Source organism: Morone saxatilis, unplaced genomic scaffold (genome assembly GCF_004916995.1).
Source record: "Morone saxatilis isolate NCDOM2014 unplaced genomic scaffold, NCSU_SB_2.0 Contig11, whole genome shotgun sequence".
Lineage (NCBI taxonomy): Eukaryota > Metazoa > Chordata > Actinopteri > Moronidae > Morone > Morone saxatilis.
The window spans coordinates 8,284,302-8,304,865 of record NW_023339663.1 but is presented as its reverse complement, the minus strand read 5'-3'; the positions used below and the strand labels follow the sequence as shown (position 1 = coordinate 8,304,865).

Below are 20,564 nucleotides of genomic sequence, written 5' to 3'. Positions count from 1 at the left end.
GTTTTACAATATAACTTTAATATAAGGAAAATATGTGATGTACAGTAATACTTTATAATGTATTAAACAATAATGAGGATCTTTAAATTTGGCTTAACTTATGAGCAGTAGGGGTGGTGGTAGGGGGATTTTTTTACCTTTGGACAGAACCAGACTAGCTGTTTTCCTCAGTGTGCTAAGCTAAGCTAACTGGCCTCTGGCTCCAGCCGTATATATTAACTGTACTGTACACAGAGAGAGTGGTATCAATCTCCTCATCAAACTCTTAACAGAAAAGCATCTAGAAGCTTATTTCCCAAATAGACGGAGTCAAACAATTCATTTTAATATATTCAAGACTTGACCAGAATATTTAACTCAAATTATATATTTGGACCATGAAACTTCTAAAACAATGATGCCTTCTCAGCTGGCAGACAAAACATCAAAAATGTTCTCATATTTGATACAATTAACAGTCTGTGCTATTTCCTCTTCTCATCTTGCCAATGCATTACAGAAGATGTCAGAGCAAAGCAATATTTGTATTGGATGATGACTCTTCACAAACAAATAGAAAGGTTAAGGGGACAGTCTAAACAAAATCAACAATGAATGAGCACACAGTAAAAGGTAATAGGATGATGAGGGCAAACTCATCTATGTCACAGCTTATCGCTGCCTTTTAAGCTCTGACAAAAGCTGGAGCAGCACCTGGACTGTTCACACACTGTGCTGTTTACCGTGCATTGTGCTCAACATGTGCTAGCTCTCCTCTGGTTCTAAGCGTCTAAGGACGCAAATCTGACCATAATTCAAACATGCTAAGCAAGCATGCATTACGTTATACCAAAGAGACTATGATGAGAAGCAATCAATTCATTCCATTTCAATGAAACTAATAAAGCACCAGAGGTTGTTTATCTAAGCCATTTGAAACTGCTAGTGATCCTATACATTCATATTAAAACTGCAGATTTAATGAACTTAGATTTTATTTTCCGGAGGTTGATTTTGTAGAAATAGAGTCTGCGTACTGTATGTGTACTTTTTATTAACAACACATACAGATGATTCTTCAGACACACTCCTTTTTATTTCTGTACAGCATCTGTAAGGATTTAGGACGTGTATGCTTGTTTCAGGTTTTTCAACCAGGAAAATACAATGCAATTTGTGTAATGTTAATGTTTAGTTTTTTATACATATAGATGCAATTTTGTACTGGATTAAAACAAATTTAAAAATAATAATCTTTGTGTTGCATTGTAACACATTACACACATTCAGCAGATATGAGTTACTACATCTGTTCAGTTTGTAATGTCCAAGCTGTTCCACTGTGTAAGGTCATGTTTGCTATTAAACTAGTCACATTTTAACATATGAACAATGTCCACAAAACATCATTTGATAGTTTATTCTTGCAAATGCTGAATTACAGTTGAGCTTAAACCCACAAGTTCTTTGAATCCGAGCAATAACTGCTACACAGACTTTTGATCCCACTGAAGACAGGAAGCCCAGTCGTCGGCAATGACTAGAGTAATGGTAAATATGTGTGTGGTACAATACACAAAATAAGTGTTATGTGATATGGAGCAGAGAACACTGTGACTATTGTGCTTTTTGTGTACCTCTATGTCCGGAAGTCTGAGTCTGATGAAAGCAGGTTTAATCATAATTGTGCAATTGCAGTTCGATCTTTGCCTTGAGACATCAAAGTCAAAGTGCTTCCTAATGGATGCTATTCTGTTGTTTTTACTCAAAAAAGCTGAAAATATCAACATGACATCAGTCTGTCACAAAGGAAACCTTAGGTTTTATAATAAAAATAATTCATAGACGGAGGATTTGGCCACTTAGAGCAGAAAAGATACACTGGCTAATGATGAGTCAGTGAACGAAGGTTACAAAATACGAAATAGGAACTAACCGCTTCCTAGAGTGGACGTTTGTGAGTGTTAATGCCTAAAAAAGTCACCATTGCACTCTGCTTTACCATGTTCTTTAATTTAAATCCTCTGCAGCACTTTGTTAACATTGTGTTTTTAAATGCTTTTAGTTTACAAAATTTGTGCAAAGCAAAACTCCTTCTTCTGGATAATGTTTTAATCCAATATAAAAGACTTTATTGGTCATGGAATCCAAAAAGTTTAATCTCACAATCAAACAGTAAGAGATTGTGAAACATTTATGATATATGGATTTATTTCAACACCACTTCCGCTATAATCACACTGTATTGCATTGCAAGTAATGTAATTTAAGTGTCATTTAGTTTTTTAGATCCAGTTTTTCACCGACATGATTATTGGTTTACAACCGTGCCTCTTTAGAAATATTTATATATCCTTTTTATATATTCCTAGCTTTGATAAGGACCTGACCTATATATCCGTTTATATGACTGTTGTTTAGCCACTGTACTATGCAACTGTAGGCTACCTGATCCTTCTAAAAATCAATATTTCAGTAATTAACTCTGTGTATGTAGAAGTATGGGTATAAGGGAAAGAAACAGAAAGTTATATAACTTTTTTTATAGGTCAGGCTCTAGCAGGCACCATAGACTGTATATAGGTAGGTATATCGCTGTACTTACACACAGTCCGCAGAACAAAGATACAGCCAAACAAAGCAAACATAAACACATTATATACAGGGAAAAGCTAGACAACATACCAGTATCAGATTGACACTGTTGATACACGGTTGTGGTACAAGTGGAGCAAGAGTGCAGGGCAGTGCAAAGAAATGGCAAGATTAACAATGGGACATAGCAACGTGAACACTAAGCCTATAGGAATGCATCTGACTGGTTTATGAATAATGCAAAGTATCTGAAACATTCAACAATGTGTGATGATAGCAAACAGGAAATATGTAGCAGAGAGGGCATACACACTGAACTATAAAAAAAATGTAGGCTATTATTCATGTATAAAAAGAGTTTTTATTTAAGTCTATGGGCAAGACTAAGAGTGGTTAGTGATGCAGAGATTTAACTCGGGAAGGTGGCAGTAATGCAACATTAAAGATGCCAGCTAAGAACAGAAGGGAGGAGACCGTTTTACCCAGACTGAAGTTTGACCACACAGGGTTAAATAAAACATTGTTTTTAAGTAAAGGTCAATCAGATGAATGTTTGAAATATAAAAACAAAGAATGTGTAGAACATACACTGTTGCATTGTAGAAAATATAGGGAAGAGACAAGTCAGGCAAGAAGAAAATGGAAACTAAACAATAGGTCTTTTATACAAAAGATATATTCATCGCATTTTTCTTATTTGTATTATATACCAAATAGTTAATTTTACCATAGGCAACTAAAATTGTGCAATATATATTATCTCTACGGGGTTTTTTTTATATACAAGAGTTTTATAATACTTTTATATAAAAGTTTTATATCTATTTTGTTCGACTGTACATACTGCCTCTCTATTCCTGCTGTGTGTCATTGTAACGTCATTTCATTTTGATGCAAATCCAAATGACAAATAAAGTCTGTCTAAGTCTAACACAGAAAGCCGCTGTGGAATATTTAAAGCATATAGGGTTATATTATACGAATTAGTTAGGTTTTTATTATTATACTTTTTTTTTTAAATGTGATTTCTTTATTTAATTTTGATGTACAGTAGTCTCATATAACCATAACTCACTCTACATTCTCCGGTGCAGTAGGTGGCGGTATGCACCTTAGAAGTCATGGTTGCAACCCGACATGAAACCAAAAGAAGAGGGGGAGGAGGAAAAAAGGAGAAGAGGAGGAGGAAGGAGGAGGAAGGAGTCAGGAATCAGCTGTCAAAAAAAAGTGGCAGAAGTGTAAGCAACGGATCAGAAAGAGGTAATTTTTAAATGAACGTTATGTTATCGAGAAATCGGCCCGTATATAACGTTATGTGTGTCGGCGCTGTTACTATAAAACAGCTCTTCACTGCCGGATGTGATTGTAGCTGTGGGATAACGTAACTGCGTGACTTCACAGCTAACTAACGTAGCTAGTGGCTAACTTGGAAGGTAACAAAAGCCAAGTTAACATTTTGATGAGTTAAATTGTTACACCAAACCAATGTTTTTCGTTCATGCTCTACGTTAAATAAAATGTCTTGCTATGTTAGTCGGCCAGCAGGCATCCAGTCAAGGCACAATGTCGCGGCTAACATTAGCCTTTAAACTATTCCCCTTGTTGTTGTCGTCAGTGTTGACATTTACTGCGACAGCTAACTACATCCAGGAGCTACCTGATGTTCGCTGTCAGTGAGAGCAACACTGTCGTCGACATGCCTTGTTTTCAAGCTTAGCGTATCGTAAATGTGGCCTTTTTTTTTTTAAAACAGAAAAGTGAAAAACTCAATTGTTTTGAATGTTGTCGCGGTGACGTTACTGCTAAACGATAGGCAATCTTGTTCGATAATAATTGTTTTGTTTTAGGAGGCAGCGTGTGTTGACTGTATTTCGCTGTGACAAACGTGTTTCCAGAGATGTCCAGAGCTGGTGTACAGGACTGACTGGTTGCCTGCCTGTGAGCTCTGACTGAACAGCCGCGAAGATGCCTGCTGTATCCACCGGGGTCAAAGAGCTGTATCTGTCCACATCTCTGGGTGACCTCAATAAAAAGGCTGAAATTAAGGCAGACAAGACGAGCACCAGAAGGTAACGTTAGGTTTCTTGTTATTTGTGACGACTGTGGTATTGGTTAAGTCATCCGTAGCCCTGGAAAACACTCCCATAACACAAAGGATGTGAATTTTTCTGTGCCTTTCTAGCATCACTTAGAGCGAACGTGCCACAAAGGTCCCCTGTCAGACATGAACCGAGGACATCGTAATCACATGGTGATAAAAGTATTTTTGTTTTATATATATGCTGTCTTACAGCTATGTCCAGAGTGCCTGCAAAATCTTCAAGGCGGCAGAGGAGTGTCGTCTGGACAGAGATGAGGAGAAGTCTTATGTCCTGTACATGAAGTACTTGACAGTATATGACATCATCAAGAAAAGACCAGACTTCAAGCAGCAACCGGTAAAGTTAATAATTGACAATTGTAACATCTGTGTGTTTTATAACTAACTTTAAGGGGTTAGTATTTGCTATGTAAAGACTTGCTGACAAGTTAAATTTTTTTTCCCGAATTAAAGTTTGTGATTTCTGAATAACTTTTTTTTTTTTTATTTCAATGTACAAAGGAGTATTACATGACCATGCTTGGGCCAACCAGCTTTAAGAAAGCCATCGAAGAAGCCGAGAAGCTCTCTGAAAGCCTTAAACTCAGGTTAGAGGCTTTGTTGTGTTAGATTGTACACACCTTATTATGTTATGCACGATAGGACATCAGAATGTGAGGATCTAATCACATTTCTCTGTTTTACCTGACTTATCTTTACATTTTAAACAGGTATGAGGAAGTTGAGGTTCGAAAAAAACTTGAGGAGAAGGAGAGACAAGAGGAGAAGAAAAGGAAGGAGGAAATAACAGAGAAAGAAGGTGGTCGAGGCTCTCCAAAAGTATCATCAGCAAACAAGAAGGACAGCAAAAAGGTAGAGATGGTAGATAATGAATACAGTGTTGTGGTATTTGCATATAAAAACATATTGACGTGATGCAGACACCAAACCTTTACTTTGCCCAGTCAGACATAATCATTTCTTTGTCTGTATGTCAGGTAAAAGGAGAACAGAATGATCTGAAGAATGCAACCTCAAAAGGTAAGCAGGATAACACAAAAGAGAAACTGGCTGCGATTATGTTTAATTCTAAACCCATTAAGTCTTTTTGGAGTGTGATAGATTTTTACAGTTATTGGTCTTGTGTTGACTTAATGACTTTATCTCATAGCTGTGGTGCCAGCTGGTGGGATCACAGCTGAGAAACTTTTCAACATGATGAAGGACCAGACGATTACAATAATTGTCATGGACGCCCGCAGCCACAGAGACTTTGAGGAGTCTCACATTCAGGTCCCAGCCCAGACCTGCATCTGTGTGCCTGAGGAGGCCGTTACCCCAGGGTGAGAAAGGGGTTTGGAGACAAGGCATACCTAACTGTTTGATCTGACACTAAATGTATAATTCATAATCTGGTTTTGGGAATGATAATACAAACAAATCTATTCTCTATTCTCTAATTTGCTTTAATTTGTTTTCCTGTTCCCTTTTGTTTGTGTCATCATCTGTCAAACAATGAAAGATTCTCAACTCTCTGACCTCTTGAACTGTAATGTCATGCCTTTTCAGAATCACTGTGACTCAGATTGAGGCAAAGCTGCCGGATGTGTCCAAAGAACATTGGAGACAACGTGGATTTGTGGATTATATAGTCCTGCTGGACTGGTTCAGTTCTGTCACTGACCTTACACTGGGCACCACCTTGCAGAGCCTCAAAGATGCCCTCTATAAGGTAACTGTGTGTGTGTGTGTGGTCTTTGTGCACTCACTTATGTGTAACTCTTAAAGTGTTAATAACAACAGCAGAACGTTCCTGTGAATCATAGTAATGTGTTTGCACACTACAGTGGGACAGTATCACCATCCTGCGCAGTGAACCGCTGGTGCTGGAGGGAGGCTACGAGAACTGGCTGCTGTTTTACCCCATGTACACAACCAACGCTAAAGTTCGGCCACCTAGACAGAATATCACTAACACCCTCCCTCTGTGTGAGTATCACCAGCACAGCATGAAATTACAGCTGTGGTGCTTTGTGTTTATCGACCCCCTGGGTTTTTATTTATTACCTGGGTTTGTGTTACTGCAGCTGCTGTTATTTTATTTTTAGAAATTTGTAAAACAAAGCGGGTTCATTTCTGCCCGAGATTCAAAATGTCACACTTTAGACTCCAATTTCAGATTTGGCATTCACCACAAAATCTATATCTGAACCTTACACATTGTTCTTTTCTGATTGGCTCCCTTCCTGAACGCTCAATTACAACAACGGTCAACAAATAAAATCTGTTACCAGCTATTGTGGTTTCATACTGTAGGGTACTGTTTTTGATAACAGTACAGTAGTTTCTAAAGCATATTGTAGTGGTCAACCTGAAAAATTATGGCCAGTAACACTGTGAAGGCTGTTAAGTACAGTGTAGCGGGACTCTTCAGTCTAATGTTTCTAAGAAATTATTCTCCCTTAGATGTATTTTAATTCTTTTTCATTTGTTTTGCACAGTGAACTTTAGCTACCCATCCCTAGAGGAACCAAAGCCTCCGACCCCACCTCAACCAGAGCCAGAGGATACACCTGAGCCTCAGGAAGTCTTTGCTCCTGTGCAGGTGAACGGGGTTGCACCCGCAGAACCCCCCATGTCTAAAACTTCTATGGTTACTGACAGGTTGCCAGACACTGTCAATTACCCTGTCACAGGCTCCACAAATTCTTTGCTAGACCTTAATAAGAAGGGCCCTGCGGCAGGCATATCCAGCCAGTCGCCTACAACAGCCAAGGCCTTCCCACAGGTATTGTATCTACTCTGATAACTATTTAACTTTTGGAGAATACAAAACATGAAGGACTCCCAAGTGTGTCTAAACAACACTGGTATTTTGTTTTTCTGTCCCAGTTTGACCGTACCAAGAAACCCTCCGTCCGGGTGTCGGACGAGCCTAAGCCCAACCAGAATGGGTCAGCGAAGGAATCCACACAGAACGGCCCAGTTGTCCCTGACCGCTCAGTCAAACCACCCTACTCCTCCAACGCGTCTCTGTCGAAAGAAGAGCAAAGTCAAATACACTCTGAGGCGGTGGCAGTGATGGAGAAGGCGAGGCAAGAGCAGGAGAAACGCATGCAGGAACGTCGTTTAGAGGAGGAGAGGCGGGAGAAGGAAGAGGAGGACAAAGGACATCAGGACAAAAAGAGACTTGAGAGGCAGAAGGCGGAAGAAGAGGAAGACAAAGAGAACCGGGTGTGGGAGGAGAAAGAGAGGAAGGGAAAGGAGCAGAACTCTGATACACCCTCGAAGAGTATGTCTCTGGACTCGCCTGCTCCCAACCATATTGTTAGTGAAATTAAGGTGAGTCCTCTTTTCAGAGTATGGATCAGATGGTGACATTAGAGTCCTTTTTAAAGTCTAGTGTCTTCGATCTGTTGCTAAAAGGAAACTTGTGAAATCCTATCACACGGCCCATCAATCTGATCTGATGACATGAAGGATTCAAAGCTGCTTGGCTCCTGTGAAGCTTAGTACTTAGGTAAATTAAAGAGCAAAGCCCCAAAGAAAATTATTTATAAAGATAAAACATCTAATAATGTAATACATCTTTTATACAGCTGCATATTGAATCCACATTTGACCCAGAGACTGTGGCTCCACACACTTCTTCCATACTATATAATTACCCCGAATGACATTGCAGAGGTACCAAATAAAGTTTCCCTTTCAGTTCTCTCTGCACGCTTCCTCTCACACTCACCCGAGTTTCCATCTCACTGCACTGGGCAGTGCCAATTTGACGTTCTCATATTAGTTTTGATTCCAGCAATCATCTTTCCAAAGACATTTGGTATATAAAGATGAAATTTACGATTACCATTATTGATTCTGCATTTCGGTCCGATTCTTTGTTAATTACCTTATTGATTCCTGATAAATTTTCTGTTGTACTTTCAGTGTTAAAGTAGGCCTACATAGATTTTCACCATCAATGCAACAGTTTTATTTTCTCTGAGCCTGTGTAGAAAGAGTAGTTGTAGTAGTTTGAGTTTCTTTGTGAAGGCCACATTTCCTTCTCTCCATCATGACTCCTTGTTGTTGCAAGTGTCCAGCAGCGTCGACGCACAAGTTTGACGTAATTGTTTTGCAATGCGTAACTGTAAGAAAAACATACGGGCATTAATAAAAAGGAATTGATAAACTCAGTGGCGTACGATTCTGATAGATCGGACATTTTGGAATCGGTTCTCAATTCTCACCCTCTTGGTTTATGAGTCAGACAGTTTGAACAATGCCAGAAGATTCAGAAAAGCCCCATACATTACACTAATTTTTGTCGTATAAGTGAAGTCAGTGTTTGTATGTTTATTCCACAGAGGGAGCCCCTGACTCGAGCAAGGAGTGAGGAGATGGGTAGGAGTGTACCAGGCCTTCCAGACGGTTGGATGAAGGTACTGGATGTTTAAATCTAAAATATGTTGAGTAATTTGGAGTTATTGAAGATAAAAATAATTGTTTAAAATAAATGCTATTTCCTTATGCCTCATTGTTACTTTCTACCTAATGTGTTATATCTTTTCTTGTTTACCCCTCCCTTTTTTGACTAGTTCCTTGACATAGTAACAGGGACCTACCGATACTACCATTCCCCAACAAACCGTGTTCACCTGTACCCCCCTGAAGTCACCGTTCCCCAGACCCCACCCTCTACACCGCCAACAGTCAAGCAGAAACCACCACAACCAGCTGAGCCGGACGCCAACCGTGAACGAGAGCGGGAGCAGTCCAAACTGAAACGCTCCTACTCCTCCCCTGATATCAGCCAGGATCTGAGAGAGGAGGCCCAGAAGAAGGCCACTGCCCCGACCACTGCTGCTGTCATACCCACCATCAACAGGGAGACCAAGTAAGGCACACACACGTGAACTGAATTTCTTTGGATATATTACACATTATATTTCCTTTAGTCTTGTCTCTGAATAAAGAAGTCTGGCATTCTGTCATTGTGCCCCTCACAGACCTGCCACTGCTAAAGTCTATTCTAAAGTGGAGATTGTGCGACCTTCGGCTGCCAAAATTCGCAACCTGAATCCTACGTTTGGAGGTCTAGGTGCATCACTGACTGGCCTTCGTAACATGGGCAACACGTGCTACATGAACTCCATCTTGCAGTGTCTGTGTAACACTCCTGCCCTGGCTGAGTACTTCAACAACAATTATTACATGGAGGACATCAACAGGTTGGAGCCCAGAAAAGTGGAATTACTTCCCATAAAGATATCGGGTATGAGGAAATGTTTAACATCTCTGTGTCTGCTGTTTTCCTTTTCCAGGTACAACGTCCTTGGTCATAAAGGGGAGGTGGCAGAGGAGTTTGGTGTCATCATGAAGGCCCTGTGGTCCGGTCTGTACAAGTGCATCAGCCCGCGGGACTTCAAGATCACCATAGGCAAGATCAATGATCAGTTTGCTGGCTATGACCAGCAAGACTCCCAGGAGCTGCTGCTGTTCCTCATGGATGGACTCCATGAGGACCTCAACAAGGTAATGTGGACACTTGTTTCATGCAACTCGCATTACTACAAGTGTGGCATAAATAAAGACTTTAAAAGGTTTCTATATCAGCTAGGGGTGCAAAAAAAACAGAAAAGAGAAACGTTTACATCTAAATATGCTCATTATATAATATTCTTTTTAACCATGGCTTCTAAGGCTTGCCTGCTACTAGCCCTGTATGTTGTTGCACATTTGCCTGTTAACAATAAAAACTTAGTCTTTTATCATTTTCCTTCTTTCTGTTTTTTCACCGGGTTTCATTTTGATGGCAAATTAGAGAGTAAGTAAATAGCTGTGTGTCCTTGGTCCTCCTGCAGCAGTGTGAGTGTGGCGTGTCTGCATCTGTCTGGTCTGATGCTCTTTCAGAACCTCTGTGCATGTAGACCCAAGACATGCCTCATTGCCTGTATTGACTAATTTGACTGGTTTCATGTGCATTTGAATGGGGGAAAGGACTAGGAATTGTCATTTCATAGCTTGATATTGACGTTACTATTTTTAAACTCGCTGAAACATCAAAACCTGATTATTTTTCAAAGACATTCTTCCCTGTGAATGCCACCATAAGGTCTCAGAGAAGATGGTTATTAGAAGAACTTTTGGAGATACTGCCTCCATCTGGGGTTGAGTTGAAATACTACATTCACCCCATTTTGCTTATCAAGCTATTCACTCTTTTAAATTCATTAGGTTGTAACAGCTGATGATGTGCATTTCTCATGACACATTCTCCATCTCATCACGTCCCTTTTGTGTGATGTTCAGTTCTGTCTGCCATCAGGCTGTCTCTCCAGGCTAATTGATACATCGGTCAGTCTAATTGACCAGATATTAATTAGCAAGTGTTAACCTGCCTTTCATACCTTCCTGCCTATCCTAATAAGAGTGAACTGGCTGAACTGCATGCTAATGAGACTGAAAGAGATTAGTTAGGTGCTGAATGCAAAGTTTATCTTGTATTAGAAATTAGAAATTAGAAAATCCGTCTGTGGTTTTCCATTGTTCTCCATAATTCTGACCAGTATATTCCCAAACAATCATGGCACTTAAGTGGGATCATGAAGGCAGGTTTTTGCTAACACCTAAAGCTGCAGTTGTTCCCGTGTACCATCATATTGTTTTTCTGTTTCTGGTATCAGGCGGACAACAGGAAGCGGTACAAGGAGGAGGAAAACGACCATCTGGATGATCAGATGGCTGCCGACCTGGCCTGGAGCAAACACAAACTGCTGAACGAGTCCATCATTGTAGCGCTGTTCCAGGGACAGTTCAAGTCCACTGTGCAGTGTCTGACCTGCCATCGCAAGTCACGGACATTTGAGACCTTTATGTACCTGTCGCTGCCTCTGGCCTCCACCAGCAAGTGCTCCCTGCAGGTCGGTCAAACATTAAACATGTGCATCAGACGTGTGTCAGGAATGTTCTTTTTTTTTTTAATATAGTTTCTGATGAGCTACAGTGCATTTGTGAACATTTATACACTATTTTAACCTGCTATGGCTGTACTGTTCCAGACTTTATTTTTTGCCATTAAATGAGTTTCAGTGTCTTTCTCTTGACTGCATCATGGAGGCTTATAAAGTCTCAACAAAAATAAAAAGGCAGCTGTAACAGGTTTCTTTTAAATTTATTTGTAACTGTTGACTAAAATATTTGATGCTTCTTCGCAGGATTGTCTGAGACTGTTCTCTAAGGAAGAGAAGCTGACTGACAACAACAAGGTCTTCTGCAGACACTGCAAGGCACACAGAGATTCTACAAAGAAACTAGAGATCTGGAAGGTCCCACCCATTCTGCTGGTGCACTTAAAACGGTCTGTATTTGAAATTTGCATTTAAAAATATGTAAACCATGACCAAATAATTTGTCATTCTTCGTAAAACCTTTTTTAAATTACTTTTTGCAATGCTCACTTTCACTATTTTAGAAAATAAGATTGAAATATTTCCTAAACTTTTGGAAATTTGAATCTGGACTGATCTTTTTGGCTTTCTTCTGCAGATTCTCCTATGAGGGTAGATGGAAGCAGAAGCTGCAGACGTTTGTGGACTTCTCTTTAGACAATCTGGACCTGGCCCAGTATGTCATTGGACCCAAACAGAACCTGAAGAAATACAGCCTTTATGGAGTTTCAGTAAGTAGAAGTGAAATGTGCAAATATATTTTATATATTATAATAACAAATAACCATTCTGTATTTGTTTTAAAATGTATTTACACAGTTAAATTAATACAAATTGGTTACAGGAGAAGTCAAGAGACTGTAGGCTTATACAGTACTTTGTCCATGAAATAAAATGTAAAAACAACAATGATTCATTACAGTAATGAAAAAAGTAAACAGTAAGCCTTCACAGTTGAAACGGTTCAGGTTACTTCCTGCTGAATGGGACAACTATGCCACCTGCTGTTGCAAAGGATCACTTGTCATCAATACCAATCTGCTGTTTACCACAAGCCCACAGTGCTTCCTTTCCTGTCTGTGCTAGGGACAGTGCTTGACGTGTGTCATATGACTTGCCGTGGCGCTGTCCACTGGTGTGTTTTAGCCTTAAAAGATGCAGACAATATACATATACAGAGCAATGTATTATTATTATTATTGCTATAATGTATACTATACTTTTGTCTAGTCCATCTTTCTTAAGCTGTCAGTCCTTTGGTTGGGCGGGGTCCATAAATAGTTCTAATAAATAAGGCTATAACAAATGAGTTCTACTGTAGCATAGTTTATGAAAATAAAGACAGAATAACCTGTGCTCATACTGCCCAGGCAGGTTTTCTTCTCAAGAAAATTAATTTAGATGAAACACATTTTTATAAGTGAGCTTACATGAGAACTAGTTTGAGGTGTTTGTTAAGTAAACATTCAAAACTGCAGCTCCAGGTATTTTAAAAATAAGTATTCAATGTAATGATTGTCTAGCTGTTCAAACAAACTTAACATTCTTCTTTTCCACTACCAGAACCACTACGGGGGCCTGGATGGCGGCCATTACACAGCCTACTGTAAGAATGCTCTCAAACAGCGCTGGTACAAGTTTGATGACCACGAGGTGTCTGAAATCTCCACCTCTTCCGTGAAGTCCTCCGCTGCCTACATCCTGTTTTACTCCACGCTGTGATCGAGCTGTAGGACACAAAGAGGGAACACTCCATCAGGGCAGCGACACTAAAGCCTAGAGGTTGTTTTTTTTCTTTTTAAAATCACAGCTCTGAGGACATGGCGCACGTAGTTGCGGGGTAACTAGTGGTGTATGCGCACGCGAGGACGCTCTGAAAGAGTCTATGAGATCCCGTCTGTCGCAGAACGGAGAAAAGTGCAGGCACACTGTGCAATGCTTCAGCTACTAGAGGACCCTATACCTATTAAAACATGCTGTCTGTTCGTATTACTGATAATCTAGAGACTAAACAGATGCTCCTTTTACTCTGATTTCTATACCTTTATGGTTGTGTTGTAGGGTTGACAGCTGATTCAGATGCTCTTCACTGTCATTTCTGTTGCACTCAGTGTGGATGGCCGTATTGCAGAACTGATCTTCAGCTTTCTTGTACTGGGTATACACCAGGGTTAACAGTTAGATGCCATGTACATACTTACCAATGCTGATGTTGCACATACAAAAATGTAAATACTCGAGGGCAAGGTATCTGTTAAGTGACCAAATCATTATTTCTTTATATTCTTGAAAGTAGCAACCATCGTCGTATCACCATATTCATAAAGACAAACCATGTGTTTTAGGGGTTTAACTCTATAGCCTTCTGATGTTTAACATGATCTTAACGGTGATGGAACAGACTGTGTGTTGAATTTTGCATTCTTCTTAAAGAGAACAGGGAACTGAAATTGTTGCTTGTCCATATTAACCACATTCTTGCACTTACACAATATGCAATCAATTTAAGTTGTTTATGTAGAACACATTGTTTAACAGCAGACATTAGTACGCGACTCAGAATGCTCTAAAGTGATACTGATGCTGAGATCTTGTCTGTCTTGCTCGGTTCAGCCAGTGACCGAAGAACTTACCTGCTCCTATAAAGTTTGTTGTAGAATGTATTCTATGTTAAACATACTTAACTCTTTACATTATTATATTCAAACACAAAAAAAACTATTTTTAAAGGACAAATTATTGGCATAACTTTCTTGGCTTATACCAGTGATGTTTCTAAGAGGCTGGAATTTTGATTTATCGGATTCATCTTATTTCTGTATTCTGTGACCTGGTACAATATGAAGAGAAGAGAAATTCACTTTAACAAGTGCGCTAGTGTCAACATTTGCTGCCTGACTCACTGACCGACAAACTGACGAGAGCAAGCACAAAGTATTCTGATGTGGTGTTTTTTTCTTTTTTTTTTTTTTTTTGAATGGACCAGAGATCCGAGGTGGCAGGATTTGACTCACTACTTCCTGAGTACAGTTTTATTGCCTAGCATGAAATCATAATCAGTTTTTTACTTGTACATTTTATTTCTTAATGCTCTAAAAAAAAAAAAAGTTGTTTCAGATATAACGATTATATTAACCTCAAACAACTCGTATGACTATTTATTAAAATTGCTTCAAATTAGTGTGTTCATTTGTGTCTGTGAATGTTTCAGGATATATCAGCTACGGTGGTGTCACAAAAATGTATGTACAGGCAAACGACTGAATGAAACCGTGCCTGTATAAGACAATATGGTGTATAAACATTACATGGAAACAGTTGGCTATAATAATGGCACACAATGCTGGAATGTTTATTTGGAGTACAGGTTTGGAGAAGCCAGCAGAAAAACAAGATGTTACACTCCAGCAGCACTCTAGCATTGGACTTCAATAACGTTGTCAGACTGATAATGGATTGATGTGGCCTGCTTGGAGAGCTCAGAGTCCATGGATGTTTGGCTTTTGAAAGGGCTTGCAGCTGTAGAGCAGCATATAGGCATTTGGTGATTGCACGAGGCTGTCCTGTACCTCTCTGACGTCCGAGTCGTCAAAACAGTGCCAGGTCCGGGTTAGGGCGTTCTGACACAGAGCTGTATAGTGACCCATGTTAAGATGACCTGTATGGTTCTAGAGAAGGGAAGAGTTAACATACATTTTAGTACATAAAAAATGTCCCAGCAGATGGAAAAGAGAGGTCAAAACTCCATTGCTTTGCAGACATTCCATGCAAATATTATTATACTCTTGTTGAATTGATTTACATTTGACTAAGAGCTGTCATTTTCCTGTAGACACCTTATAAGAAAATCAAATCTGCAAGCTGCAGCAAAATGTATTGCCATACTGTGACATAAAAAAACAGGAAATGATGACAATAAGCAGCAACAAATAATAAATTGGTGACCCATTTTGTCTGTTTTTATATCTGATTGTCCCTATCAAAGTTATTATTTAGGCCGAGACTAATGCTGTTTTACTCTACCTATATAACAGCTGTACAGCAACACACTGTAAAAAAAGTCTAAACTTCACCTTCCAGATTAAAGTAACAAGCTAGTATTGACTGATACAGTTGAACTACATCAAACTACTGGTCAAAAGATATTTCACCTTCAAAATGATTCAACAATTAATTTAGCAAGTAGGGATCCGTGTGTGTGTGTGTGTGTGTGTGTGAGAGAGTGTGAGTGTGTTTACTCACCACAACAGCATAGAGGCAGTATGAAGAATATGAGGTCTTCTGTACCGAGCTGGATAGAAATGGAGTGAGATCGAGCTTCGTGGAGAACGTAACGTTAGTCCTCAGTTTCACCTGGTTCTTTCCCTTACAACCAAACCTGCACAGGAGATAAAGATCACATTGATTTAGAAGATATTATTGGTTTACAGCTAATAATACTCACAACATTAGCTCACCAGTATATCCAGTGTTTAGATGCAGCAGCACTTAATAATAGAATACATAACTCATGTTAGTGCATAAAGAATGCATGACTCTTATTGAATTGACGTTCAAGGCACTGTTATTTTGTGTACTTAACATTTAACAGTCCATAACTTCATGAAAGTTTACTCACAGTTAAAACATCCATAGTTAAACTCATCAAATTAGCTTGTCTTTCTCTTCTTCTGTGTCTGGCATTTTTTCTCTGACCTATCTCATTAACAAGATGGTTTGATGATAAATTATATGTTTAGTTTATCAATTATCCTTCAACTATTCACTCATGATCTCAGGTTTTATAAAGCTTGTGAAAGTATTTGCAAATGCATAAATAAAGAGCAAATGCAGACTATTCGAAGGTAAAACAAGTTTATCAGAAGAACAAACCAAAGTCTCTTTAGCAGCATTATACTTGATGATGAACTGTGTTGTTTTTGATGAGCCTGAACCAGACTCTCTGGTTCATAGCTAATCTAAGGACTTGTTAATTATCATAGACTCAACTGTAAGTCATACATTGAATGGGACAATACTTTGAACTGAGGTTTTGAAGAATTAAGTTTTTAACCCATGATTGAAAGCCCCAGACCAGCTTCTAAGTGGACCTTTTGGTAAGATTTTTGTATCAATGGTGATTCAAGATTGAAGACTCATCTATTAAACATGTACCCTTACAATAACCAGTTACCTTAACAGATAATTCTACCCACCGTTTCAGGTGCAACATGAGGATCTCTGGAGGTTTGTCCAAACAAGTGAGGACCGTTGTTTCTCTCCTCAGCCCACACACTGAACACAGCATCTGCTCTCCCCCGGTCAGGACAGTCTGCTCAAAGAACAGTGACAGGCAATCCTGCACAACACAGAGACACAACTGTGAGGAAGCACAGAATAATAAGGGCAAGACTATCAGTATCTAAAATAATACATGCATACTGTCTGGATGATGTTTTTAATGGTTTCAAGTTGTTAAAAAGGTACCTGAATGGAGCACTTAATGATGTGTGTTGGAATTGGAAGTGACAGCACAGTGAAGGTCTGTGTGCTGTGTGCCTGGTGATCGCAGTGCATGCAGAGGGTCATGTAGCTCAGTTGGCCCTCAAACAGATGCGAGACAATGGTAGACTCCCCAGCTGCAGTGGCACAGTTTCTATTCTGGTCTTGTCTCGGCTGTTGTTTTGAGGAGAGCATTTGGCGCTTTGCAACCTTGTAAACATAAACACGCAGAGTTACTCTTCCTGTAGGTGTAGTGATTTGCCACAGAGGTACCTGGTGAGTGCATAATGTGATAGATGTTGCTGCACCTTTTTGAGGTCATCATGGAGTGCATTGAGGAGAGAGAGCAGCAGTTCCTGGGCGTCTTGCTGGGAATAGTTGTTGAACTGGGGGAGGATGGAGCACAGCACAGACCTGGCCTCCACGGGGGCACAGCTGGAACTCCTTCCCATCCACATCTCGTCCAGCAGGCGCACAAACACCTCGGCCACCCGGCACCTGGACCTGTGTAAACAGAGGTTAAACCACTGGGAAAACATGACATTCAAGTGAGCCAGAAAGAGAGTTGGAGGGTGGTCTTACCTGGAAAGCTCTTTACGAGTGTCCTGATTAAGGAGGTGCTCCACGAGGGGCACAGTGGAACACAGACACTGTAACACAGCATTTAAGTAGCAGGAGTTTCCCGAGTTGTCCAAACCGCACACTCCTGCTCTGTTCCACCTTTGCAACCTCTTTGCTGATCTGCAGCCTGGTTTCTCATTTTCCATCACCAAACCACAGCTGATAGTATTTTTCCTGCAAGACCAGTGACAGAACAAAAACATTTGCATTCCTGTATTCAATGCATTAAACACTTTCTTAATCTACAACAGTTTTGATAATTGATTGCTGTAGTAATTTATCAAGCAGTCTACATTTCATTGTTTGTTGTAGATTACTCGAACAGTCCTATTTAATTGAATTCAGCTAAAGTTGCACTGAAATGAATTGAACTGAATTCAAAATAATGGAGCCTCAACAAATATTTTTAGAGATCTAATGCTTTCAAAAATAGAAAGTTATCACTGTACAACGGCTTTGGCTTGCCTTTTCTGTTTCTGTTTTATCATGAAGCCTATTATTAGCTTGGATTGACACTTCTAACAAACAGCAAGACTAACCTTTGCTTAGAAAAACTTCTCTCTGCATAGGAAGTGCTGTTCAGCTGCGGCAGAACAGGCACAGTGATGCTGCTGTCCACAGCCAGCTGAGAGGCTAGAGTCCTGGTGAAGTCAGTCATGTGGACCTGCCTGCCTGAGCCCTGGTTCTGCAGAGTGTGGAGCACAAATGTGTTGATGCAGATAATGTGTAACGTCGCCCAGAGGCCTGGGAGAAACACGTCTTCCACTGACCCTTTCAGGTCTGACAGAGGAAACAGAGCAGGTCCGGTCCAGCCTTGCAGGTGGGCTACTAGTTGAGACAGTGAGTCCTCAGATGTGTGTTGCTGATCTGGCATCACCACTATAGGTGATGTTTGGTCTGTGACTGGAGTTTTAACAGTTGGAACAAAATTAATATCGACCCCAAAGCCAGAGAAGATGTTTGTGAGTCTGCCCTCCATCCAAGCAGAGCTGTCCAGCTGAATGAGGTGTTTGTGACTGCAGAAAGGTCTCAGCAGGTGTCCGACCACCTGCTCAACTACAGGTTTTCTACTCTGCTTCTGGAGTTGCTCCGGACAGTATAGATACATGTTACAGATGAACCCCGAGCTCATGTCGCAGAGGAGGGCAAGATGAAGAGAGCAAGGACCCTGCTGGTAAGAAAGTCTGTATTTCTTCACAGCCAGGTTCTGACCAGGTGTGTATAAGGCCTGGTACCGCCTGGTTAAATGGTTACAGAAAGCAGAGAGGGCTTCCAACTTGTCTCCATCCTCCAGTCTGGTCAGAGACAAAAGGTTAGTCTGGAAGCTATTTCTCTTCAGGATGCCCTGCCATCCATCCAGTTTTAGGGTCAGCTCAGAGCCAAAGCCGCTACTTTTCTCTCCTACAGACAGACCGCTCTGTAGGACTATAGAGAACCATGTTAATGCCTCGGCATACTCCCCGTCGGAGAGATCTACACTTTGCTCTCTGCTCTGGATGTGTGACGGACGGTTAGCTCCTGCCTTCACACCAGCAGCTCTCCTGATCAGCTCCAAGACGGCTCCTCTGTCCAGAACTTCCAGCAGAAGCTCTCTGGCTGTATAGTAGATCTGGTAAGTGGGTCCAGTCTCAATCCTGGTGAGTGGCCTCACTTTTTTGGACCTGAAGATGTTTGGTAAACACAGGCTCTCCATCTGTGAGTCTCCATGCAGATCATCCACCAGGTGGCACTCCTCTGACATCCAAGTGCACTCCCTCACTGACAAAGCCTCAGCCTTCATCGTAGCCTCTCTGCTTGGTCTAAGAAAAAAAGACAGGATTCTCCCAACAGAGACCTCTGATCTAAAAAAACACTAAAAACCTGCCGTCTGCCTGAAATTCCTCCCTGTTGCCTGTTTAGTTTGAAAACAAAAGTGGAGAATAACCAGACATGCAGCGCACTCAAGGTGTTTTCCCGTTCTAAAGTGTGTCTGACAAACTGTGTGTACTGTACATGTGTGTATGTGTGTGTGCCGATCTGTTCTCAGGTGAAACACACACTCTGACACTCATGAGAATCTGCTGTTGAGGTAAATCACCAGGCATCCACTGTAGCCAGACAACTGTGTCTTGGCAACCTATAAACACAGCACTTTGATCACAGAGCAGCTCTCATGACATGTTTTTGTCCTCTTGTGCCTGATTTCAGGGTTTTGCTTGACACATAGACCAATTAGAAGCCATCGGTTTGCTTCATAGTGTAACTATCGGTTATTATTTGAATGTGATTATTTGAGATCGAAACAAGCTTTTAATCTTCTGTAAAAAATATAACTCCTGTACAGCAGCAGATGTTCAATTATTACATTCTTTATCTTTCCTTTGTATTATTTTTATTTGACACATGTCATGTCCACTCTGGAAAAGCCAGTTCTTGTGTACTACACTCCTCTCACTGCTATTGCCACTGTTGTTCTCTGGTATCTCCAGCCATGTGGCATATGTCCTCCAGATCCCACCTCACCCCATGCAGGTGTCATGACCGGCCGCTAGTGCAGCAACAAGGACGTGAACCCCTCAATGGCTTCCCACCCACAAGCACTGGAAAAGGAGTTTGTTTTGGTTCTTTGGGATAGGGGTGAGTGATTTAGTCCCGGTGACACTTGTTCATGCAAATGCATTCTTATCTAGCATGCAGACTGTACTGAGTTGCCCGTTCCTTTGCTGTGCTGGCATGTCTTGCTGTTGGAGTGGCCTACTACTCTTGAGCTTATCCCTAAAGGTGCCATCTGTGATCTGAATGTAAATATAAGAGTAGCCCTATCCCCAGCATTCAGATATATGATATCGTTCTCAATTGATGAACATAGACTAACACCAAACAAAATG

General features: G+C 40.5%; 2 protein-coding genes across 4 annotated transcripts; one reads left to right on the top strand and one right to left on the bottom strand.

The window, feature by feature from the left end:
• Nucleotides 1–3,729: 3,729 nt before the first annotated feature.
• usp8 (ubiquitin specific peptidase 8) lies at nt 3,730–14,602 on the top strand. Of its 3 annotated transcripts, none has more exons than XM_035651710.1 (20): nt 3,730–3,834; nt 4,470–4,643; nt 4,868–5,012; nt 5,177–5,262; nt 5,386–5,527; nt 5,653–5,695; nt 5,826–5,997; nt 6,224–6,386; nt 6,502–6,643; nt 7,156–7,442; nt 7,547–7,996; nt 9,013–9,087; nt 9,244–9,542; nt 9,655–9,876; nt 9,970–10,180; nt 10,470–10,472; nt 11,332–11,568; nt 11,863–12,005; nt 12,194–12,326; nt 13,159–14,602. In XM_035651710.1, the coding sequence occupies exons 2-20, from the start codon at nt 4,540–4,542 to the stop codon at nt 13,315–13,317; spliced, it is 3,216 nt and encodes a 1,071-aa protein (XP_035507603.1). In that variant the 5' UTR covers nt 3,730–3,834; nt 4,470–4,539; the 3' UTR covers nt 13,318–14,602. The 3 variants fall into 3 exon arrangements, with proteins under 3 accessions (XP_035507603.1, XP_035507605.1, XP_035507604.1); XM_035651711.1 differs by having other exon boundaries at nt 3,731–3,834; nt 4,422–4,643; XM_035651712.1 differs by lacking the exon at nt 10,470–10,472.
• A 195-nt stretch (nt 14,603–14,797) lies between these two features.
• On the bottom strand, nt 14,798–17,865 carry LOC118320686 (putative ubiquitin carboxyl-terminal hydrolase 50). Its single transcript, XM_035651713.1, has 6 exons — nt 17,659–17,865; nt 17,385–17,580; nt 17,062–17,286; nt 16,791–16,933; nt 15,838–15,973; nt 14,798–15,263 (listed from the first exon to the last, which is right to left on the bottom strand). Exons 1-6 carry the CDS (start codon nt 17,841–17,843, stop codon nt 15,075–15,077), a joined length of 1,074 nt encoding a protein of 357 aa, XP_035507606.1. The 5' UTR covers nt 17,844–17,865; the 3' UTR covers nt 14,798–15,074.
• Between the last annotated feature and the right edge of the window lie 2,699 nt (nt 17,866–20,564).